Genomic DNA, 26,641 nt, shown 5'->3' with positions numbered 1-26,641 from the left:
ATTTTGTCAGACAGTTATATATATCAATGCTTTGGGTGAAGTTCTCATTGTGTGTCTAAAAGTATATCCAAAGGCAAACACGTCATGTTGGAATGTTGGGAGAATGCCTTTTGTTCTGCGTGTTAGTGATCTAGGTGGGAAAATGTTTGTAGCTAACCGTTACAGGGCTTATTTGTATTCCAATCTTAAGTTCCCTTCTTCTGACAAAATTCACTCCTGCCATTTTTTTTCAGCCACTGTACACAACCTTCTTTTTTGATCTGTATCTTAACCTGTTCTCATCCTCAATATGTATCAAATTTTGACTTTGGCTGTTATGATGAAAAAAGTCAACAAATTGTTCTAAATTGAACTGGATTAATACTTATATGTTCATTTGCTTATGACTTTCAACAATGCTTTGTCATGACGATTTAAAAAGGATGACGATGCATAAAAATATACGCATCATACATTTTAATATATATGACATTTATAAAATGCTATCTGATCATGCAGAAGGGTGATGAATTCTGACTGAAAAATATCAATAATATTTCATATTTAAATATCATAAAATGTCAGGACACAATGCAAGGGTATTGTGTTTTTAAAAACAAAGTATGGCAATAATATGTTATTTCCTGAAAAAAATGATACCAACATAAGGTCACGATATTATATAATGCCGACATTAATTTAGAAGAAAATATCGTTAGTGTCAATATAATCTAGAAAGTAGACCAATCATTTGAACAACTGAGTATTGGGCAATTGTACGAATTTCTTTTTTTAAAGGACGTTATAAAAGTCGAACTTATATTTATTTATATTATAAAAGTGGATGGGAACCATCTATATTACCCTCTCTGAAAATTCCTTGCTAAGGGCCTGTATTCATCTATTTTTGTCATATTTAAAGCAGTATCTTATCATTTTGGTATCAACTCAAAATGTTTACATTATTTCACTCTATGGTACCACTAATCTTTTTAACTTTGGAAATTTTCCAAACAGCTAATAACTTAGAGTTAAATCTATACAGTGACGTTCCATCATCTATGGTCCCTGTAATGTTTCATTTTATATTTTAAGTGTTTTCTTTTTCTTCTTTTTATGTTTTTGATATTTTGACAATTGGTACAGTGGTGAATTAAGTATCCAACAATAAGACCTGGCAGGACTGTTTTTTATAAACATGATGGTGGTTGAAGTCAAAGTTTAGAAGAGTGTTTCAAATTTATTAAAGTATAATTATGAAAGTGCAACAATAATGTCATCATCCACTGCCTATTATTCTTATCTAATGCGCAGAAACACCAAGGAAAAGAAGTCATTCTGTAGATGTATCAATAAACTCATCATAAATACCAGGATCGAAATTTTGTATTTGCGCCAGACGCGCGTTTCGTCTACAAAAGACTCATCAGTGACGCTAGAATCAAAAAAAGTTAAAAGGACCAAATAAAGTACGAAGTTGAATAGCATTGAGGACCAAAAATTCCAAAAAGTTTAGCAAATACAGCTAAGGTGATCTATTCCTGTGGTAGAAAAGCCTTAGTATTTCAAAAGTTCAAAGTTTTGTAAACAGTTAATTTATCATTATGACCATGTCAATGATAATTCTTGTCAAGTGCTGACTACTGGGCTGGTGATACCCTCGGGGGAATAAAAACTCCACCAGCAGTGTCATCGACCAAGTGGTTGTAAATAACACATCATTTATACCAGGATTATGGTATCAATAGGTCTTTTATACACTTTTTTTGTATATCTTTGTTAGCACTTTATTTTTCATGAAAACTAATCTAAAAAGGTGAAAGGTGTGATATGTGAAAACAATATGATAACCATAAGCACCAAACATATATATCAAACAATTTTCTCGATATAGATATTCCAATAAATTGATAGGTATGGTGCAAGGGAGCTCACATATGTTGCATATGTTGCATTAAAAATGTTATAAACGAACACACACTACGCAATGACTGGTGATTGTTTTCTCATAGTGTTGTTTATGTCAAGAATATTGTGCTTTTAAACTTTAAATATTTTTAACTGATCCATTAAATGTTACAATGCATTAGGTTTTTTCTGAGGTTAGTGATCACATTTTCCACGTAACAACTAGATGAAAGAAATGATTACAATTACACACAGTAATAAAAAATCAGTCAATCGTCAATAATATTTCAAAAAACCTAGATCGATGTCGATATATAAGTATCATAATTGATACTTTAGCTGTTATTTGATTTTCTTAAATAGCAATTGGATCAACATCTGATAACATCGATATCGAATTCTTATAAGTATCTTATTGATGAAATACTGATTGTATGTGGTGTGTACTAGATAAAATGCATCATATCGTATTATTCCTTTTGTTTAATTGTTGATGCAAACTGTGTATGTGTTCCGAATCGGTGGCCCATCATCAATCTTAACAATGCTCAATGCACAATGCAATATTAGTGGTACCTTTTCGTATAATTTTTTTCTCAAGCAGAAAACGTCTTGGCAGGCATTGGACATTTAACTACCAGCCATTCATCCATCAATTTTTTTGGATACATTTGGTCTTATGTTATCCTATTGATTGATTTATATAAGATTTTGCATGAAACATAGTGAGCTTTAAAAGAAAAGACTATACATAAGACCGTGAAGTCATCGATTATGAGGAGAGGTGACAGCAGCACTTCCGATTCCATTACAACGTCACGACGGGGAAAACGAGAGAATCGATATATGTACAGAAATTATGGTAATTTTTTTTCATTTTACAATCTTAGACCTCAAAAAACATGTTGATCGTTAATAGCCATATACATTGTACATACAAGTTGTATCGTTAATAGCCATATACATTGTACATACAAGTTGTATCGTTAATAGCCATATACATTGAACATACAAGTTGTATCGTTAATAGCCATATACATTGTACATACAAGTTGTATCGTTTACCCAATTCGTGACGGTAACCGTACAACTTGTTTAGTGAAGTTTATTATTGCTCTAATTTAAGTCACATAATCCCCATAAAACATTTTCATATCACTATGACAGTATAATATGATCAACTACACATGCTGAAGGACAATAGTAACAAGTAAGAGGTTTCTTTGATAGGTCTAAGTTCATAGTTTCTACCTATCCATTATAGATTTTTTTAAGAGTAGAGGCAAAACTCGAAAAATAGTGGAAAATCGTTATATACGACAATACTCCTGCCGCTGAAGTACAGTTTCCTCTATGACAGTACATCATATATATATCTAAACGTGAATTTCAAGAACTCGCCACTGTTAGTACAATGAAGCTAATAAATGATGTATTGTATTATCTAACAGCGAGAGAAAACATAATTTCTACTATCCCTTTTTTTTTTGAGGCAGTTAAAAATTTAATGTTACGCGACTGTACAGGTTTATATTCTGTACCGAACCCGTTTTCACTGTGATATTCTAATATCTCTTTCCACACGTGATAAAAAGTGATTCGGCAAAACTGTGGAATTATAAAACTTCTTTCGTTACATCAGTCACTCATTAACTAAGGTTGAGTGCAAAGTGCTAGTTATATAGGTAAATTGTATGGCTTTCCAAATACCGTTTCAATTCCTAACATCACTGAAGAGACATTAATTGTCGAAATCCGGATATGGTGAACAAAAACCTTTGCACCTTTTGTTTGAGGTATACCATCTTTTCCGCAAGTTTATTGTTTTCTGTTTAGTATTAAATTTATAATTAAGGTCCATTTATTACATCGGTGATCCGTTTATTTGGCAATCGCCAATGACAGTCAACAGGGTTTAAGAACATTTGTTGTTCGACCTGTTAGTCAAATGCGTTTTGTTAAAATATACTTTTTCACTTTTTTGGTCTTTTGGAAAATGTTGTTTGTGCTGTATTTAGACCCCTCTAACAAGAAATTTGTTTTGCATGCACACGTATAAAAATTGCAGTTTTTATCTAACGCAATCATAGGTTTGAACGTTATTAAACTATTAATCGGGCTTGAGCGTTCCCGATGAAAAAAATCCGGAAGCGCGCTTCGGACTCATGAAATGTATAAAATGTTGTTTTCATTTTCCATTATCTATAGTTATAAGACCACAGACACATGCCACTAGTAAGTTAAAACACAGACAAGTAGTATTTGTCATTCTATTTGTAATGGTAACCGTATAACGTATATTGTGTCGATTTTAGTCGCTTTTCCTGAATACTCTGCCGCAGCACTACCCTTAATTATGAGGAACGTATATTGTGCATGGTATTGTTTGAAATAAGTGCATGCCATACGGTATGGCAGAGGGTATTTTACTTCTTGGAATGAAAAGTTAACAATTGGGAAGTTGAATTCATCACGTTTGTCATATACTCTAGTTTGTTCTTTAATGTTAAACATTTAATTATTAATTTGAATGGTTAAATACATTTAAATATTATATTGTTTTGCAATCAAATTTAATGAAGATTGGTTGTCATATTTGTTTGTAGTGTAAATGGTCAAGAACGAAAATATTTAAGTGGGTTCTTAAATCGTTTTTAGTGTGAGTAGTTACTGGATATATTATTTTATTGTCTAGAACTACTAGTGTAAATAGCAACACAAATTAACATTTCTATCTATGTACGCTGTAATTTAAACTATAATTATCTATAGAAAGATCAAAATAAGTACTTTTTTATTGTACTTATAGTTTTCAGGAATGAAAGAGTTTCAATTATCTTTAATTAATGAACAGATAATTCATGTAACATCAACCGAAATAAAACATACAATTATGATGATTATGATGATGATTATGATGATCATGATGATCATGGAGATGATGATGAATGGCTATTTACGTCCTTCCGCATATTAAATGCATATTCAGGACGAGAACATGTTAATGTTATATAAATATTAACCCTGCTTTGTACTAGACCAACACGCTGAGTAGGATTTTGAATGTGCAGGTTCACAAGGTAACAGTCCACAGGTAGCCATGGCACCCTACCCGAACACATTATTATTACTCCGAGTCTTGTTCTATTTTAGTTATATTGGTAACCAACCATTTGACTAACAAAACGGTTTTATAAATTCTTCATTATAAGATATGAAAAAATACCGGAATAAAAAATGAACACAAACAAAATCCATTAAAAACCACCTCCAAGACCATATGTATTATAACGCTTAATAAAAAAAAAAGTGTTGAATCTTCAGGATTTTAATCAACTTTTATATTATTAAAATGCTGAAAAGTATAAATTGTATAAGTGTCTTTCAAATATTGCGACAAAAGAGAAGCGGAATACACCAATTGGACATTCAAAGCTCAGAAGTAAAAGACAAACTGACAACTCTCAATGTTTTATCAATTTTAAACCAATTATCAAAATAATCTACTGACGGATCAAGTTGAATTTTGAATTGTTTGAATACTACGGGTTTTCTGCCCCCAGGAAAAGATTATCTTAGCTCTTTTTGGCAAACCTGTCCGAATTTTGTGACCGCAAAGCTCCTGAACTTCGTACTTTTTTTGGCTATTTTATAGTTTTTGATTCGAACGTCGCTGATGAGTCTTTTGTATACCACTTGCGTACAACATTAAATCCTTGTATTAATGATGAGTTCTTCTCAACTGCTTTAAAATCAAGCAAACGACAGCCGGCGCTTAATCGCATGTACACAGTCACATACACGAAACATTTTAATACATTCCGTATTTTAGCCTTGATTTTAATAAGGCAAATCAGCGTACATGTATTATTCATCAAAATAATTATCCCTCTCATCTCTCAAATCTGTATGTGTGTTTCGGTACACAAATTCGCTTAATAGTTGATCAATACTACTGCATGTTTTAAATGTATGCATATTTACCTAATGTAACACATTATATCATACTTTATAACACACGTTTAACATAAAGTAGCATTAACTTATTGTTATTGAAATGGCGGCATCAATTCAACAAAGACAATATTTATGTTGGTTCTTTTTGACAAGTCACTAGACTTTGTAGCGATCCACCGATTTGTCTTTTTCTCATTGTTTATGTAAACATAAGGAAGGGAGGATTCACAATGACCTTAAATATCTACTATACTATTTATAAAACTTTTCTTTATGGAATCCTACTACTTATTTTGTACGGGAACCTCGGACAATGAGAGGAAAATTTATTTTAAAACAGCAATTTACACCCGTTTTCATATTGGAGATATGTTCATGACATTTTGGGAATATGGGAACATGGTTTAGATGAATTAAAAAACTTTCACGAATTGTCCAATAATTTACATCCACGACTTAAAACAGAAATGCGGTACTCATCTGAAAAAATTGAATTTCTTGATGTGTTTGTAAACATATAAACGGGCAACTTAAAACAGATCTTTTTACAAAATGGACAGATAAATACCAGTACTTACATGTTTCGTCAAGCCATCCAAATTCTGTAAAAATTGCTATACCATATGGATTCGGTATTCGTGTCAAAAGAATTTGCTCAACAGAAGAAAATTACAAAATAAGAAGAGAAGAAATAAAAACGCACCTGAAAAAACGTGGATACAATAACTCGTCAACTGAAGTTCAATTAAAAAAAGTCGACATTCTTAACCGAGACGATCTATTACAGTACAAACCAAAGAAAGAAAACGACAGAGTACCCTTGCTGATTACTTTTTCCAAAGCGCTTCCAAATATACATTCAATTCTCAACAAATCTTAAAATTCTCCATCAATCTAACAGGCTAAAGAAAATATTCCCCGATCCGCCTATCGTAGCATTTAAACGCGACAACAACATAAAAGACATATTAGTGCACAAGAAGCACAATCTACTATTTTATAATCAAACTAATGGCTGTGGACCATGCGGTAAAAATTGTGCATTATGCTCACACATAAATGAAACCAAGGTATTTTGTGACAACACCGGGAAAGAATATACCATTTAGGGACAAATAAACTGTAAAACCGTGGGCGTAGTATATGCAATTAACTGTACAAAATGCGAAAAACTTATATATGTAGGACAAACGGGTGATACACTTTATCAATGGATGCTATTGAACTTTTCAAAAATACGAACAAACAAAACAGACGATCCAGTAGCAAACCACTTCATTCAGCATAATCATTCGATGAAAAATTTAAAAGTTACCGCCATAGAAAGAGTATTTGGAACAGAAATTTACAGAAAAACTAAAGAAGCCTTTTGGATAAAAAAGTTAAAAACTTTAGAGCCTGATGGACTCAACACAATGTATAAACAAGTCTAAATTGAAAACAACGTTCAAACCTATGATTGCGTTGGATAAAAATCGCAATTTTTATACGTGTGCATGTAACAAATTTCGTTGTAGAGGGGTCTAAATACAGCACCAACAACATTTTCCAAAAGACTAAAAGAGTGAAAAAATATATTTTTACAAAACGCATTTGACTAACAGGTCGAACAACTGATGTTCTTAAACCCTGCTGACTGCCATTGACGATTGCCAAATAAATTGTTCACAAGGTGTAACAAAATGGATCTCTATATTAATTTAATATCAAGTAGAAAACAATAAACTTGCGGCAAAGATGGTAAACCACAACATGAGGTGCTAAATTGTTCACACCATATCCGGATTTCGACAATTAATGTCTCTTCAGTGATGTTAGGGATCGAAAAGTATTTGGAAGGCCATTTAATTTACCTCAATTTAGGATATAAGTAGGACTCTAAAGTGCGATGGTACTGTAAAGTGCAATGGTCACGCTAAAGTGCGATGGCCTACGCTAAAGCACCAATAGGGAAAGGTTCGAGGGATTTAAACGTTTAAATACATGGATTTTTAAAAATAGTCTTTTTGCAAAAGTTAGTATCCCTCGATATAACATATGTGATACATGTAGGCTTTGTAATATACTGGAATGTAGGACTAAGTGATTGTTTATAGAAGGCCAACCAAATAAATCATTTTTTTAACAATTCAGGCGTATATAGAAATATTTGGATAATTTGCGTAGCTTGCCGTTCACACAGTTTATCAATATTCTAAACGCTCCCCACTTTTTTTTACATTCCTCATTGTAAATTACAAATACAAAATGTCGGAATAAGTAATATTTATTTGTTTAAGCTTTAATGTAAATGCGAGAAAAATGCAATACTTGCCAAACTTTCTTCCTCTTCGTAACGAATACAAATACATGTTATATTTTCCTATTTTCGATCGCTCAAATGTTTGCCATTTGCTCTTGGACTAGTGCCATCATTGGAAAACATACCATGTCGCTTCAAGACAAAAAGACGACAGGGATGATTTTAGCTTCCCAATTGTAAACTTTCCATTTCTATGAAGCAACACTGCAGCAGCGCCTACATACGGAGAATATATCTCTTAATTGATACGATTTCCCCGGGCTTGTATTTCCTATCATGATTTCCTTGAAAGAGGGTTGCTGCTCACAAGAAAGCTGTTCAACCAAGAGTTCCAAATGGTGAAGTTGAAATAATCCCTTCGTAAATTTTACACACGCCATCACTGGTTGGTTGACCGTTATAGAATAACCGTTTCACAGATGATATCTGATATGTTCCTTATGTCGTAACTACAATCTCCTTCCCTTTTCACGAATGTGACCTACCGAATTAGACTAGTTACCGGGTTTGTAATACCATGAGTAACACGACGGGTGGTTTCAGTCTTACATAATGCAAAACTCCATGTAAAATCTTACATGGGTGGTAAGCTAAATGACAAAAACGGCTGATATACCTTATTGTAGCAATTAGCTGACTGTAATTTAAAACCAACATAATGTTTAAATGAAAAAAATATAGTGTTACAGGATAACGTACAACATTTGTTACCAATTTTCAATGTGATGGGTATGAATTCAAAAAATTAAATTTCACTTTCAGTAATAGGTATAAAACTATTAGTTCATGTAGTTCATAGCCAATTACTTTCAATGTTAAATTCTGCAATTTCAATTAAGCATTGCCTATACCTCCTTCTGAGTTGTGCTGAAAAATTCAAGATACATTTATTTGCGTATAAGAGCGTACTGGTTCCAGCAATTTTGAATGATAGTTTTACAACTGGTACTTCATATCTGAACAACAGGGCAAATATTTTCTATATTGTCGACGAAACAGCTACATGTATGCGTAGAAGCCAGTTTGTGTAAAAAATGTATTACTTTCTAGTACGTTTTTTCTGACCAGACCTGAATTAGTGGTTCTATAACTTGAAAAAAGGGAGAAGGTTTGGTAACATTAAAACGTTTAATCCCGCTGCAAATGTTTGCACCTGTCTTAAGTTTGGAATCTGATGTACCGTAGATGTCGTCTGTTTATGTAGTTCATACGTGTTTCTCTTTTCTCGTTTTTATAAAGATTAGACCGTTGGTTTTCCCGTTTGAATGGTTTTACACTAGTCATTTTTAGGGTCCTTTAATAGCTTGCTGTTCGGTGTGAGCCAAGGCTCCGTGTTGAAGGCCGTACCTTGACCTATAATGGTTTACTTTTATAAATTGTTACTTGGATGGAGAGTTGTCTCATTGGCACTCATACCACATCTTCCTATGTCTATATACATTTGCAAAAATCTCAACAGGTTCTAGAAAAAAGAACATAGAGCATTCATTGGACTGTTACATGTGATCATTCAAAACAATATATGTAAAAATAAGAAGAATGTGGGGTTTTGAAAGATGATTCTTAAAGTTATGTTTAAATTAACGCAAAAGTCCAATGATAAAAGTGTTTTACACTGTTAATCAGGATTTTAATCTGTTTGTTTTAATAAAGACATAAAAGATATCATCTGAACAAGTGCTTCATCAATCTTTAACTGGGAAGTTCTTTATTCTTTTTGACTCAGCCTCCTTAAATAAAAATTATGTGTCTTTCGCCTCATTTTGTTCGTAAAATTTAATCACAAAGTCCGTGCGACAAAAAGTTTAAAAAAAAAAAACAATGCAATAATTGCCGTACCTACGTCTGGTATGCATATGAACATACGGACTGTCATACAAAAAACAGCCCATAATACATACATTACACAATCTTGATGTTACTATAAATCCACTATGAAGGCTATATTAATATTCAGCTATCCAAAAATGAATTTTGTTGCACACTAGCTCTAATATTTGAAAAATCCACAGGGGCCAAAATGCGAAACTACACACCTACCTGTGGAGTGATACCTGAACCAACGTGTTAATGCTAGACACAGAAGTGGAACAGTTATGTTTGTATTTAAAATGTAAAGCCTAAGTGATTATCTGCCGTTGGTTTTGTGGCATTTCAGTATACGGGAAACATTTTTTGCATGAATTTTTCTACCATGACATTCGACGACTTGGTAAGCAATTTTAAACGTTTCAGTCGTAAATCAGACTTGTAAAAAGCGTTCCGTAATCAAATGTGTTTGACGTGGACAAATGGTGGAGTTGCCATTACCAATGCTACAGGTTGACCTGGTCATGGATGGTCATTTACAAATCTCGTCTACCTTGACCGTTATGGTTAGGTTTAAAAGGGAAAGTATGATGTGAAATTGTCTAGTAACATACACGTTGACTTGCAACCTGATTCTTCTTTTCATCAGTGTCGCAATATGGAAACGTAACATGTTGTTACAAATTTAAGTTTGGGTGAGGATCCATAGAAATGTTTAACGAAGAAACAAAACTGCAAGGGTTTCAAATCTCGCGTCAAGAAATTAGTGTGACGTTAAAAATCTAATATGTCCGATTATCTTAGGTATTTTAATAACTAATTTTTCTAAACTGAAAAGAGTATGGTAAGCATGAATAGCAATTATTTGAAGATTAATCATTATTTGTTAGTAAGAAATAACCAAAATATGTTTTGCGTTTTTAAAGTCCGACAATAAATTTAATAATTCTTAAATGATTTGAATATATACAAATACTTGAATGTGATTGGTCCGTTTTAAACTTGTTTACATTATGATAGATCATGTTGACTAACTATTTTCGCAACCTATGTAAATACTATGTCGATTTATGTGCACTGTGACATATATATTTATTCGCAATTCATATTAATGGAATCATTGGATTCCAAGAAAACTGAAATTGAGATTAAATTGTATTTATGTTTGTGTCGAGACTTATAACTATAATAAACATTTTTTTCTAGAACTGGGCCGCTGACTCATAAACTCTACATGACAGTCTTTCTGACATTGATTCAGATTATGAGTTAATCGCTGATCAGTCCTTGAGACTTACAGAATCCTTTTTGTGAGTAAGTCGGCCAGTAAACACATTAATAACCCTTAGAAAAAGTGTGTTCAATTCTATATTAAATAATTCTGTAGCATGGACATGTGCGTGTACGAAAAAGGAGCTCATATTCAAAATATGTCGTTACTGCATGAAATGTTAATAATTGAGTGATTGTTAACATGTATTATTATACTTGATGCAAATTTCTTATATTAATTTCATTGGACTCGCGGCATTTGTTAATTATCACTAACCTTTCATAAGCCCCGCCCACCCATAGCAACGTGTGATAATATTAGCAACGGGAGTTAATGTCTAAAATTGACACCCGCCTTAGCCCGAAGTTTGTCGATTCGGAACAATTAACACCCGCTACGGCCGAGCTTTACCGATTCTTATTTCTACATCATTTCCGCCGTTTTGTTATTGTAATTAGTAAAATATCTTAATTTATTACTTAATTTTTTTAACAATTGTCCGTCTAATAACATAGTGCACACTTAAATCATAAGGCATTCAGTATAATAAAAAAAAATACTGCCCTTGGATGAATGTGTAAGGGTGATTAACACACTCGATGAAAAAATATTCAATCGCGACTTCGTCTTTGGTGATACTTTTTTCCCTCGTGTGTTAATCTACCCTAACACCTTCACCAAAGGGCAGTATGCTTATATTGTCTAAATGCGCATTTGGTGCAGTAAAATTAGTACCGTTATTAATTGTTGCTTGTCGAATATCTATTTAACGTGTTTCATGAATATGCAAAATAGAACCAAATTGAAATTTATTCGAAAAGGTTTGTTCTGCAAAATGTGTCCTCCGAGATAAATAACCGGGCAGGACATTTAGAATGCAAATGCTGAAAAAGGCCATGTACAGGTACAGACATCTTCAGGAACAAACATAATCCTGAAAACTCCATTGACTACTTTAGCGTGAATATGTTTAGCTCGTAGCCTACAACTAATACAGACAAAATCCTTAAAACATCAACATAAAGACATCGTCAAGGACAAGGTCGCACCATAAGTTAACAACCTCCATTGATGATTTTGTCTTCCACGGGAATATTGAAAATAGGGTGTGTTATGTACAAGTATGTCATTTTGAGATTTAAAATGACGCCGTTGTCGGATGTACAAGTCGCAACCATCGTCAAAGTTGAGCACAAAGAAGAGAAAGTAAAAGCTATTCCATGATTTGTTTCAAAAATAAATTAATTTGCAACATTGTATTTTATTCAAACACTTGCCTATGTATTTCACTCTATTTGATTTAAAGGGACAAGAACTATCGCTCGATTTATGTCAATCTCCGGCGCAGAGTTCATATCCGTTCCATACATGCTCCGCAATACTACACTGTTGGTAAGCTGGTCCTCGACTGACTACTGAACAAAGTGTAGTAGTCAGTCGAGGACCAGCTTACACTGTTGGGTGTAGTGTTTGTATTGAACGGACTTGTGTCAAAAGGATTAACATGTGATGACACGTTTGGTATTGATATTTTATTCAAAAATTAAAAAAATCAAACTTTCAAAAAACGAAATAATCAAAACTGCACGTTAAGTTTAGTACTATTAAAGTTTGATCAAATAGCTAAACTATCAAATATAAAAACGTAATTTAGAATTTTGAAATTATAAATATTTGGTGAAAATTTCAATATTTCAAAAATTAGGAATTTTGGTATTTTAAAACTTATCAAAATTTCAAAAATCTAAAATTTTAAACTTTTGAATTGATAAGTGTTACACAGACCGTTTTTCCAGAATCACATTGGCTATACATTCTAACCTATTACCTAAAGTATATATTTTTTTATTTTTACGTTTGCTTTGAGTAATAATAATTGCATTTCAACTATTACCATGCATAAAGAGTTTTTACCAGCCAATTAACCATTCAAATTTCAAAATGTAATGCATCTTCTTCAAAGATATAAAACGAGAGGAAATAAAAAAAAAAGTCCAATAAATACAGACAAAACAATGGCAAAAAATAATAAACTGCTTCGCTGAGCGCAGCTGAATACGCCCGCAGAGGTCCAACCCTGAACAATTGGGGCAAAAATGGACATAATATTCAAGCTTGATACAGGTCTGAATTTGTATTGTAATTAAATATTTGACATATAATAGGTTTCTGAATAAATGTAGTCAAAGAACTTGAAATTGGTTATATGAATTGAATTTATATTTAATTAAAGATTTCTTGCTGTTGTGCAAAACACTATGCTGTTGCGCAATACTTAGTAAATCTGTTGTCAGACTATAAACAAATAAAATTTATAAAATTCTAAAGGGAGCTTACATCAATAGATATAAACAATTCACAAAAGTTTCATAAGAATTGCTGAAAGCTTTTTTGAGTTATTGTCTGAAAACTGGAAAATCCCCCCTTTTTTAATGAATAAAACCCCATAACTCGGGAATGTAAAATCTAAAATTTATAAAATTTTAAAGGGAGCTTACATCAACAGATATCAACAATTCATCAAAGTTTCATGAGAACTGCTGAAAGCATTCTTAAGTTATTGTCCGAAAACTGGAAAATCCCCCTTTTTTAATGAATAAAACCCCATAACTCGGAAACGTAAAATCTAAAATTTATAAAAAACGAAAGGGAGCTCACGTCAATAGATATAAACAATTCACCAAAGTTTTATGCAAATTGGTTAAAGTGTTTCTGAGTTAATGTCCAACATGTTGACGACGGACAACAGTATACCATAATACGTCCCGTAAACGGGCGTATAAAAACAACGAATGGACAAACAGTTACAAAAATTGGTACCGTTACGTTATTACAAACATTACATAGAAAACTAAAGACTGAACAGCAGCGGGTAATTTTGTTTTGTAAAGTAACCTTTTTGACTTTTAATTTATTTGCACATTGGATATTTTTGTTGCGAGTGTCTGAAGGTCTCAATAAACAACACGAGCTAATAATTATCTGATGAAGTATTGTTTTATTACCCTTTTAATTGTACTGAACAATTTGATATCACATGAATTTCGTTTCTGAGAAAATAATTGAAAACTTACCACAATGTGTTATAGCAGACCTATAGGTAGAAAAATAACTTTTACAATGAAGTGGCTACTTTAATATCAACTTGAATTAAAAGTACTTGAGGAATGTTCTGCAAGGTATGAAACAAGGATTGGTGACATATGTTGTTTTTCTTCCATAATATTGACTGAATAAGCAAATAATTTTTGAACGTGTAACATCTTTTAGCTTTTTTAAAACTTTACACTTCCTGATCGATATTTAATTGCATCAGTGAATTTAAACATGTCTTCTTTCAATCAAATATGCAAATTTTACTTTCTACTGTTTTCTATATATAACAGTATACACAGTGGTTCATACAATTTGTGATACTCCTTTCTTTGCATATAAAATGTTGTCCAGTCCATGGTAGAGGGTACAGACCACAAGATTTCTGAAGCTTTCTTTCTTCCTTTCTTGATTAATATAACAATTTGTTCTGACATTGATAGTACATTTGGTTCACAGAAGTAGTCATCATTCTTTTAATATATTTTTGTCTAAGATATATATACAGTAAGGTTTATAGAATCTGTGATATTTCATTTATTCATAAGTATAATATTTTATCATGATATTGATAAAGTGCTTTGATAGATTCAGATACAAAAGCAAATTAAAGTACTTTGATGATACTAGCTAGGCATCCAACAATGAATAGTGACCGATTCTGTTTGTCTTTGATAATCTAATTATGCAAATTATGTACTTCTTGATGTAGCATGCGTAACATCTTTCTTACTTCTTCATCAATATATCTATTATAACTTCATCAGTGGAATTCCATATGCATCTTTAAAATAACACTGGCAATATAAACAAGTGAAACTGCGAGCTACTGCTCACTGATGATACCCCCGTGGACTTCCCTTCTGTGTCTGGCCCAAGCAGTTAATAGCCTAAAACTTCCAAAACCAGTGTCCACTGGTGAGTATCTAACTTTATTATTAAATTACACTTAGGGAATGACTACTTCACATTCCAGGTCTAGGTGAATCCAATTCCAGGTCTAGGTGAATCCAAATACCTGAAATGACCTTTTTTAGACTGCCATACCCAGATCTGTTTTAACTAAGACCTTAGCATGTTGTGAGAATTGTGTTCATGGCAGTCCACTTTATATGCAGACAACAATATATAAGATACATCTATCAGCATTCCTGGGTCTTCCAGATCAAGAAAGAGGATGAAATATCTTCAAAATGGACATTTGTTGCATCGGATGACCAACTTTAATAAAAGTATTTCCACTGAAGTTCTTCTGACAAATTCATAAAAAAACAAATATTTTGTAGAAAATGTTTTAATTGACATACAAAAGCTCTCACACAAACATCACAGTACAGTATAATGGATAAATGCCACAATAATGAAGAAATATGACCCCAAAAAGAGATGTTGAACACAATTGATTTAATGTTCTCGTGTTTTTTCAGTTATATGGTAGTACAGAAATACTGCAATAATTAAGATACTTTCAATATATGGTTAGTACAACATTCGTTGGATGTATTCAATAGCAGTTGGAATAAAATGTAATAATTCAACACTCAGATTAGATGCTTCTCCCTTCCTTCAAATTCTAAATGTTTGCTATAAAATTTCTTATTTCAATTGAAAATAAATATCATTAAAGTTAACCATAACAGATTGAAGTGTCAGTAATGAAATTTTAAAACAAACAATTACAGAGCCAACATTTACTGTGTTGTCTGTATTTTACTCTTCCCCCTTCCCACATTATCAGGTGTGACCCCAATAACCCTTACGTACAATAATAACTAATATATTACAAATTTTTCTTCTGGGTCTTATCAGCACTTTGAAGAACCGGGAGTAACATAAGATTACTTGAGCATTCAGGAGATTTGTATATTACAATCATACTGTGTACAATAATTCAATTGTCATAAAACTATAAATAAATAATTATCCAAGTTGTCCAGAACGTAGAGCCTGTTCGTAAGCACTGCCTCCACCCTGGCCGCCTTCTTTCTCTAATTTGATCATATCATCGATTCTAAGAATGGTAATAGCAGCTTCTGTAGCAAACTTGAGAGATTTGATCTTAGAAATGGCTGGTTCTAAAACACCAGCTTTCTTGTTGTCACGGACAGTACCTTCATACAGATCTAAACCAACCCTGAAAAAGGCAAGATTATATTAATTATTTTCTCAAATTTCACTTCACACATAACATTAACTTTTGCAAAGCAATAGTCCAAGTCCAGATATTTCTCAAAATCAACTTTAGTCTAACATTAACTTCTGTAAAGCAATAGTCCAAGTCCAGATATTTCTAACAGTCAACTTCACACATATCAAGTCCAGATATTTCTAAAAATCAACTTTAGACATAGCATTAACTTTTGCAAATCAATAGTTCAAGTCCAGATATTTATAAAAATCAACTTATGTGATAACATTAAGCAAAGTTCAAGTACAGATATTTCTAAAAATCAACTTTGGTCATAACATGAACTTTTGCAAAGCAATAGTCAAAGTCCCGATATTTCTAACAGTCAACTTTAGTCATAGCATTAACTTCTGTAAAGTAATAGTACAAATCTTCATGATTACAATGTATATAAAATGCTCCGCTGGGGCGCAGCTTGATACGACCACAGAGGTCGAACCCTGAACAGTTGGGGCAAGTATGGACACAACATTCAAGCTTGATACAGCACTGAATTTGGATTGTAATTAAATATTTGACACAGCATAGATTTCTGACACAGAATGAAAGTGGTCTAAGAACTTAAAAAATTTTAATTTACCTATTCAAACCATATCATTATTATTTGCTTTAATATATAAATCAGAAATAACCAATTTAAAATGGAAAATTTTAAAGAAAAAAAAAGAAAAAAAAATCCCCCCCTCAAATATTTTGAACCCCCTTATGATTCATCACCCCCAAACTCAATCCCAGCCTTCCCTTTGTGGTATGGTACCTTGCAGTACAATTTCAGAGAGATCCATACACTTGAACACAAGTTATTGTCTGGAAACTAGAAAAATGCTTGTTTTTTGGCCCCAAATACAAAACATTTAGGGCAATTACCCCCAAACTCAAACCCAGCTTTCCCTTTGTGATATGGAACCTTGCAGTGCAATTTCATAAAGATCCATACACTTACACACAAGTTATTGTCCTGAAACTAGAAAAATGCTTGTTTTTTTACCCCTTTATGGCCTCTAATTACTAAAATTTTGAGGGAATTACCCCCAAAATCAATCCCAGCCTTCCCTTTGAGGTATGGTACCTTGCAGTACAATTTCAGAGAGATCCATACACTTGAACACAAGTTATTGTCTGGAAACTAGAAAAATGCTTATTTTTGGCCCCTTTTTCCTAAACTTTATGGGCAATTACCCCGAAACTCAATTTCAGCTTTCCATGTGTGATATGGAACCTTGTAATACAATTTCATAAAGATCCATACACTTACACACAAGTTATTGTCATGAAACTAGAAAAATGCTTGTTTTTTGCCCCTTTTTGGCCCCTAATTCCTAAAATTTGGAGGCAATTACCCCCAAAATCAATCCCTTCATTCCCTTTGTGATATGGAACCTTGTGATACAATTTCAGAGAGATCCATAGACTTACACACAAGTTATTGTCATGAAACCAGAAAAATGCTTGTTTTTTGCCCCTTTTTGGCCCCTTATTCCTAAAATTTGGAGGCAATTAACCCCAAAATCAATCCCAGCATTCCCTTTGTGATATGGAACCTTGTGGTACAACGTCAGAGAGATCCATACACTTACACACAAGTTATGTCTGGAAGTTACAAAAAAGCTCATTTTTGGCCCCTTTTTGGCCCCTAATTCCTTAACTGTTGGTACCATAACCCCCAAAATCAATCCCAACCTTCCTTTTGTGGTATTGATACTTATGGTAAAATTTCATTGAGATCCATTCACTTTAACTAAAGTTAGAGTGTGAAAACTAATGTGTCTTCAGACGACGACGACGCCATACCAATATACCACCACAAAATTTTTTTTGCAGTCGTATAAAAACCTAGTATCAGTAACAGACTTTTATCTCTCACAGTCATCCCTATGAAAACTATCAGATATGTGTAATTGAACAGATTTCTGTAAACTACAACAAATATTGTGTGATATAGAGAAGTTTATTTTCCACTGATTATAAAAAGGTGCATATGTGAATAATTTAGACAGAAAACTACTGATAAATTATATCCCAGATTTAATTCGCAGTCAGTACCACTAAGAAGTACATACACTGGAATATATTCTGGTGTTTATATAACCCATATGTATAACTATAGGTATAATCATGTTTATACCACAGCAAAGTTATGGGTGCAAGTTCTTTTCACAAACTGGATGAATATCAAAATGGCTTATTATACACCTCTGAGGAAATCCCCAATACACTACATTTCAAGTGGATTTTGTAATTTCAATCAACCTGCATACAATGGGGAACCCATTCAAACTTTAACTTTATATATTGTGAAAATATATAATTTTCAAAAGATTTACTCAATTTTCCTAGGTGCCATTAGTCTTATGATGAAGGAAAGAAATATCATATCCACTGTAAATATCTTCATGATATAACATTTTTTTTCATTGAGAATGAGTTCTATTTCCAGACTGAAAAAAATTCAGGACAATATTTGTTGGTCTCAATTACAAAATATAGCAGAGTTTGAGTCTATTGTTAAGGTCAAAAATAAAAATTAAGATTGTTTGATGTTGCCTACCTACCCATCTAAAAAAACAGCCTACCAGAAACATTTTATGTCAGACACAAATGGGTTCATATTTTTTTTTAAAGATTCATTTCTACTCTAACATGGTTTTCTTGTCTAAAACATGTAACTTATGTTGTTGGCCAAAAAAAAATCCCAACCTACCTACCCAACACTACAAGGCATGGGTGGGCAATATCAAACAACATTTTTTAAGGGTGGCATAAACACCCTGACTTACCATCTGAGGTCTTTATGTTCTTTAGTTGTTTGTGATTTGTTGTGAAAGGCTCTGAGTTTAGCTACAAGATCTGTGGAATCCTGAGCTGCATTAACTGCTAGCTGTTTAGGTATCACTAACAACGATCGAGCAAATTCTGCTATAGCTAACTGTTCCCTTGAACCCTACAATCAAATATATATATTCATATACTAAATAACAAAAGGATCAGTTTAGACAAGGTTCATTTTATTTGTAAACATCACTCTATGGTATATCATGAGAGGGCTCTAAATTCATTAATATGTCAAGATTTAAATTATTGTCCAAACTGTAAAATATTGCATTTAATTCTATTTATAACAATCTCTAGCATACAATGATATATGTATAAAGGACTATTTTCTATACATTCAGTCTATAAAAAACATGTTAACATGTTTAAGGTGATCCAGTCATTCCCAAGGTTGCCGGACATTGGGCAAAGTCCAGTAAAAAAAATTATTTTGTCCAAATCATATGTGTAAATGTCCCTTAAAAATGACTCTGATCCAGATAAGAAGAATAGTAGCCTGGTGCATGTGTAGTGTAACGTTCAGTTAGACGTCACGATTTTTGCATAATGTCTAAGTTTTTAAAACGCTATTTTAGTTGTTTTCCCGTTTAAATGTGTTTACGAAAATTATACCAATCGAAAGAGCATCATTTGTAGATTAATATCATCTGTTTTTTATTCAACATTTGTACATAAACACTTACCTTCCGAAAGTTTAAACTCGGCGACGTTTCCGAAATTTATACGCGGTATGATAGTTGGACAGCGTAAATTTAGAGCGATCTCGAGTTCTGACTAAATTTGCCACCTTCGCCCGTTTGTTTAGACATTTAAAATTAACATAATATGAAAGCGCGTATTTTAAGCTTTATTTTCGTATAACTTTCTTGAAGATATTATAGCTTTATCAAATTTTAAAATTTTAAAAACAATTTCATTTAAAATTTTCAATATTTATTTTATAAAAGTATTTGATGAAAGTTATACGAGTAAAAAATTTAAAACTAGCTCTTTTCAAACAGTAACTAGTCAAAAGATGCGAAACTAAAGCGATACTGACTTTACTTCATTGAAAAAAGGTCACGACCTTCAAAATTTTCTGAAAGTCGATAACGTTCCAGATCAAAATGAATTCGATTTCTGTAGCCGCAGCGCAAATAAATGGCGTGTTTAAATCACTAGAAGACGCGTGTAAACGTGAAAACATAGGTAATTTAGCACAGTAATATACGGATAAATGTTTCTTTGCTAAAATAAAGAACTTACGGATACCGGTAACATGAATGAACTATGTGAACTATTTATAAACAATACGAAAATCAAGTTTCACTTTCGATTTTACGCAATCCTCTGTTGAAAAACTTATATAAAATAAATTTCCTAACATCAAAGAAACTAGATATTTAAAATGAAACTTGATAAATTATTCGAAAAAACTTCCTAGACATAATTCAAGAAAAAATGTGAACTTAAATGAAATAAAAGGCAATAAGGGGGATGGGATTTTTTTCATGAAATGTAGGTTCCTTTTTTTTTGTTTTTCAGATAAGAATTATGCTTTCCTGATTAGATATTTAAAATAAAAATACAAGTTCTGCTTGATAAAAACATTCAAATAAATTTCGAGAGAGAGAAAAAGTGAACTTAAATGAAATTAAAGACAATTTAATATCCTAAATAGAGGGGTAGGGGATTTTTCTTCTTCACGAGCTGTAGGTTACTTTTTTTATTTTTCAGACATAAATTATCCTTTCGTGATTCAGTTACGAGATATTCTTCGGTACGAACAACAAAATATACAAGAAAAGTTACCGGGTCTTCTAAAGAAAGTAAACTCAAGAGTAAAGATACCAAGTAAAATAAGTGATTTGATAAGGAAGATAGAAAACAAGTTTGATAAAGCAAATACAGAAGAATTAAAAGAAAAAGTTTTAAGAGAAGTTCTATTGTTGTCAGAAGATTCAACCGTCATAGGAATTCATTGTTCAAAATTCAGAATTTTTTCAAATAATTTGTATACTTTTGTTTGTGGTCAAGTCACTAATGGTGTTGTATATGAACTTGAAAAGTTTCGTAGCTCAAATAATTACACTTTCGCAGAATTAACAAAGTGGGTTCATAATATAATGGGGCTTAAAAGCGAAACTTTTTCAGAACATGCAATGCGTTACTCTGTTAAATGTTTATTAAAAAATCGTTTAGATATGAGTAGAAAAGGCTATAGCTTTTCAGAACATATTTTAAATGAAACGTATACGTACCCAAAAATGGGTACTAATAAAGCAAGCTCAACAGACATATTGGCAGAGGGTTGTGAAAATCCTAAGTGTTCAAAACAGAAAATAAAAACATTAAAGTGCTGTCAACAAATTCAAAATTTAAATTACCAACTTCAACATGAAAAAGAAGAAGTTGAAGAAGAACTTTCACAAGAATATAAGGAAAATCAGCAATTATCTGATCAACTAAATAAAATCATAAAAGATAAAACAATATCAGACAAAGAACTTTCAGACTTGAAACAAAAATATGAAACTGTTATAAACAAACTTCAAAAGTATAATACTAGGAACATTAACAAAAAAATTCAGAGAAGAGACTCTAAATTAGAAACAATAAACAAAACTTTAACAAATGAAAAAGAAAAATCTTCCTTTATGGAAGAAAGCGTTATGCAAAGAGAAAAAGAAATCTTAGTTTTGAAAGAGGATAAAAGAAATCTACAAAAAAAAAATATTATATCTTAAGTCCAAACCAGAACTTTTTGAAAATAAACAATGAAAATATTTCTAAATTGCGCGACGAAAACAAGGAACTTCAAGAATCGAATGCCATCCTACAGGAAATAATTGAAGAATGCACAAAAATACCTATTTTTAAGACAAGAAAAGATGGGTCGCGAGAGTTTTGTGATGAAATGAAAAAAACATATATGGAATTAATATCATTAGGTGTTAGCTGTAACATGTGCAGCAATGTAATTAAATCAGTCATAAAAAATATGACTGGTCAAGAACTGAATGATATGCCAGAAGTTACATTTGCAAAAAGAATGGCTCTGCAAGCTAATTTGATGGCAAAATTTCAATTGGCAGATACTATTTTAAGCAAGGACTCTGCAAACACGTTACAGTTTGATGGCACAAGCAAGTGGGGGGAACATTTTTTTACTTTTGACATAACAACTTCAGAAAAAACATATTCAGCAAGTTTGATGGACTTAGCAACAGAAAACAGTGCAACACAATTAAATGCAACAAAAGCATTGTTTAACGAATTAAGTGAAATTTATGTATCATTGACTAATGAAAAAAATCCTGAAATACTAACAAAAGTCATTAGCAAAATGGTAAAAACCATTCATAATACTATGAGCGATAGAGGTCCAACAAATAAACCTTACGTTAAGCTGTTTGAAGAATGGCGAAAAACATTATTACCCAAAGCTTTAGAAAACTGGGAAACTTTAAATGAACAATGTCAGCAATCAGTTATAGAAATTCATGATTTTTATTGTGGATTACATTTACTAACAAATTTTGCTGATTATTCTAACAAATCGTTGAAAAAATTTGAAGAAATTTGTACAGCAGAAAAAATTGGAATGAAAACTTTATCCCAATTTAGTAATTGGGGTACAAGGAGTGAGTCTGCTGCTCAAAGATTAATACGCTCGTGTTGTAACTTATTGCAAATACATGGTTGTGAAACTGCTGGTAGGCCACAGCAATTTAATGCCTATTTATTTGAAAATGGTTTAAAAAATTATCTTGTACCTTTCCGTGGGAATAGGTTTAACATTTTATTTCAAAATGCAAGAGCAGTATATGGTCATTTGACACATATACAAGATTTTATTGAAATGTATGGGACAGGTAATAATCTGTTACTATCTGTAAATGCTGACATTGAATCCAAAATTGCCCTTGCTGGTGTTAGAGCTCTTGGTTTAACGGATGTCCATATCAATCGTCCACTTTGGAAACTTCTTGATTGTAATGATGTGTCTATAAGTGAAATGTCACAGTATTACCAAAAGTTACATGATAGTATTTCAAATTTAGTACAAGATTCTTCTCCAATGTTTGATGAAAATTATCAAATGTTTGAAAATTACCCCCCCGAAAAAGATTTGTTTGGTTTCTTTGCTTTACATGCTGTGGACGAAGACGGCGAAGAATTGGATGTTTTAACGACACAGGCTTTAGAACTTGTATTGGCCAGTATTTTAAGCGTTATTAAAAGGCAGTTAGTCGATCACTTAACTGGAGGGAAGCATGCTGATCCCAATGAGGATTTGATGCTGATTAGTCAATCTGTTCCTAAAACAAATCAATCGAATGAATCAAATTTTGGTCAGTTAGACAGAATTAAAAGATTCAAACCTAATGCAACCACGGCTCACATTGAAGGAATGGTTTTATATGTTAATAATAAAACTTCTGATTGGCTTGACACTCAATGTAATGAGGCTGATATTATGCAAAAAGTATCTAAATTGTTGCCAAAATTTATAGAAAAGTGGTGACAAAGATCCAAAGATATAAAAAACAAAAGAATTGAAATGTTACAAATAAGAGCCGATGAAATCAAAAGAAAAAAAATGAAAAAAATTGCAGAGAAACAGAAGATAATAGATAATATATTAAGATATGGACAATGCAAATCTGAAACTGATGTTAAAAAACTTCTATCAAAATTTAAAACTTCTCACATGAAAATTGTTGCTTTAAAATTTCAGTTAAAGTACTATAAATGTGTTTTAAGTTTTGAAGCAAATAATGTGTTGTACAGGTTTTCAACTGAAGGAAAGGCATTAAGTATAGACATGTTAAAAAACAATCTTATCCAAATAATCCAAAAGTATTCTTGTAACATACATGTTGGTGTAGAAATTGACTTGGATGTCCCTAGGAAAGAAGAAAATTTAAGACCATTAACAGAAAGAAATCAATTATTAAAGTCGGAAAAGGACAATTTGAAAAATGTCAGGGTTGTGAAAAAACAAAGCACAGTTTTAAACATAAATCGTCTACATAATTCCAACAAAACAAATAATTCCAACAAAACAAGGAAACGTAAGCTAGAAAATGAAAAGGAAGTAACTTCAGCTGTTAAAAAACATAAGAGAAGCCATGATGTCAAAATCAATGCAAATATGACTTTTATTAGCAATTACAAAGATTTCAAAGTAAATCAGTGGATTGCTGTCGCAGGTCTTTCAGATTGGTACATAGGTCAGGTCGAAGAAATTTTATCAAAAGAAACTGCTACTGTAAACTTTATGGAACGGTCTAGTACAAATACATGTACATTTAAGTGGTGTTCACCACCAGCAGTTGAAACTACTTATATCAAAACTGTTATTCACTTTGATTTTGATAATGAAATCGGACCAAATGATTCTTCTCTTAGATCATGGAAGCTGGAAAAAAAATGTTTACAAACAATCACTACAAAATATAGAAATTACTGCTCTAGTTCTAACTGAATGTGAAAGTCTAGTTTTTTTGTTGATAGTGTTGTGATGTTCTTCTTACTCACAGGTCTTATTTATAGTTAATTATTAATAAATTTTTGGTAATTCAATTTTCTGATTTTAATATGCATTTTTTTTGAGGTTTTGCATTGAAAAAAATATTTGAAAAAAGGTGACAATTGACGGTACATGCATAACCACAAAAACAAAAATATGCTAACTTTACATGTGTTTTGAGAACTCTTGAATATACTTAAACATTGTTAAATGAAATGAAATATACTCAAAAAGTCGTTAAAACAAAAAAAATTAAAGATGCAATATATTTGCAAATGAGACAACCATCCACCATCTACCAGAGTCAGTGACCTAGATCTATCAGCATACAACCTTCAACAATGAGTAAACACAATACTACAATTATTGTATCAATAAATGTCACTCAGTCAGTGTTTCTTATATTCAAGTTGTTAAGATTCATTAAGGATGTATGAAAATTTGGTCTTAACAACTTAATATTTTTTCATTTTCTTTACAATTTCAGAATTTATACTGTTGCTTTGGAAACAAAAATACATGTATTATTATATTTTATAAGCATTTTCAACTCTAAATTTGTCATAACAATAGTCCTCATCTTTTGTAATACAGAAAAGTTTCCACGTTTCTAATTTTTATCATTTGAGAAGAAATTTTCACGAAAATATGAAATAATGCTTTCTGTTGCCATGGTAACTGAATATTTAATAATAAAATATCAGAAAACAACAGCAGAAATTAAACCCCTAAACTTGTTTTATCAAGAAACTAATAATTCCTATAAAAAAACTGAATTCTGTGGGTACTATTGCAAGTTAAAAGCCTTCAAAGCAGTTATTTTCATGTTTTTCTGTTTCGTTACCATGGTAACTATGGATTTTTTTTTCAATTTCCAACAAAAAAAATTTCCATTTTCATACTCATTTAAGGTACTTATATTTCTTTATATGTATTTAAAATTTTACATCAAAAGGTTCAGGCATTAAAAAGTTCTGTTATTTTCATTATTTGATTTTGGTTTTTTTAACTGTTTTTGGTGCCATCTTACTGTACAAAAATTATCATAAAAACGGTCTAAAAATATAACATAGTAAACACTTTCAAAATGTCGTACCTCAAAAACTATACATCCAATCTCCATGAAATAAAATGTAGTTTATTTCTTTTTAAAAGATCTTTCTAATGCATTAAAGATCACTTAGATATGACTGATGAAATATTTTGCTGCACCAGGCTAAGAATAGTTTACTGGACTAAATGTCCATTTGATTTCTCAAAGCTTTGGGAACCACTGGTGATCAGTCCATAACTGACAATATGATTAGGGCTGTTCCCAAATTAAAGGCATGGGGTGATGGGAGGCACTTTTTTAAGATCCTGACCATCCATAAAATAGTTTTTCTACTTATGAACTCACGTTTGTCCCAAAAGATGTTTGTAATTTCTGGTTTTATCTTTTTCAAACAAATTTATCAATATTAAACAGTCAATTTAATTATGGTCCAGGCAGTTTAAATTTTTTTCTCTAGCTTTTAGGGCAATTCCATTAAAATGGATGTATGAGGTAAGGAAGACATACATCACATGGTCATTCAACCATTTACCAAGTCTAATAATAAATCTTCCTAACCTGCAATATTAATGTTCTACCCTCCAACATTTATTATAATGGAATAACCCATTTGAATCATTATACATTTGTCATTTCAGGACCTTTTAAAGCTTGCTACACAGTTTTGCTCATTGTTGAAGACTGTACAATGACCTATCATTGGTTACTTCTATGTCATTTCGTCCCTGGTG

At 31.9% G+C, this 26,641-nt stretch overlaps 1 protein-coding gene and 1 long non-coding RNA gene across 2 annotated transcripts in view; both read right to left on the bottom strand.

Moving 5' to 3' along the window:
• Positions 1–15,599: 15,599 nt before the first annotated feature.
• The window catches only part of LOC127723062 (T-complex protein 1 subunit alpha-like), a 47,754-nt gene continuing 36,712 nt past the window's right edge, over positions 15,600–26,641 (bottom strand). Inside the window, exons 11-12 of the mRNA XM_052229499.1 lie at positions 19,287–19,450; positions 15,600–16,455 (exon numbers count right to left, since the gene is read on the bottom strand). Coding sequence (XP_052085459.1) covers positions 16,242–16,455; positions 19,287–19,450 — 378 coding nt within the window. The 3' untranslated portion in view covers positions 15,600–16,241. The remainder of the gene's footprint in view (positions 16,456–19,286; positions 19,451–26,641) is intronic.
• Positions 17,064–18,460, bottom strand: LOC127723074 (uncharacterized). Its single transcript, XR_007991840.1, has 2 exons — positions 17,729–18,460; positions 17,064–17,416 (listed from the first exon to the last, which is right to left on the bottom strand). It is a non-coding gene; the product is annotated as an uncharacterized LOC127723074 (long non-coding RNA).

This window comes from Mytilus californianus, unplaced genomic scaffold (genome assembly GCF_021869535.1).
Source record: "Mytilus californianus isolate M0D057914Y unplaced genomic scaffold, xbMytCali1.0.p SCAF_13, whole genome shotgun sequence".
Lineage (NCBI taxonomy): Eukaryota > Metazoa > Mollusca > Bivalvia > Mytilida > Mytilidae > Mytilus > Mytilus californianus.
Note: the sequence above shows the minus strand (reverse complement) of the source record. Positions and strands in the feature narration are given on the sequence as shown.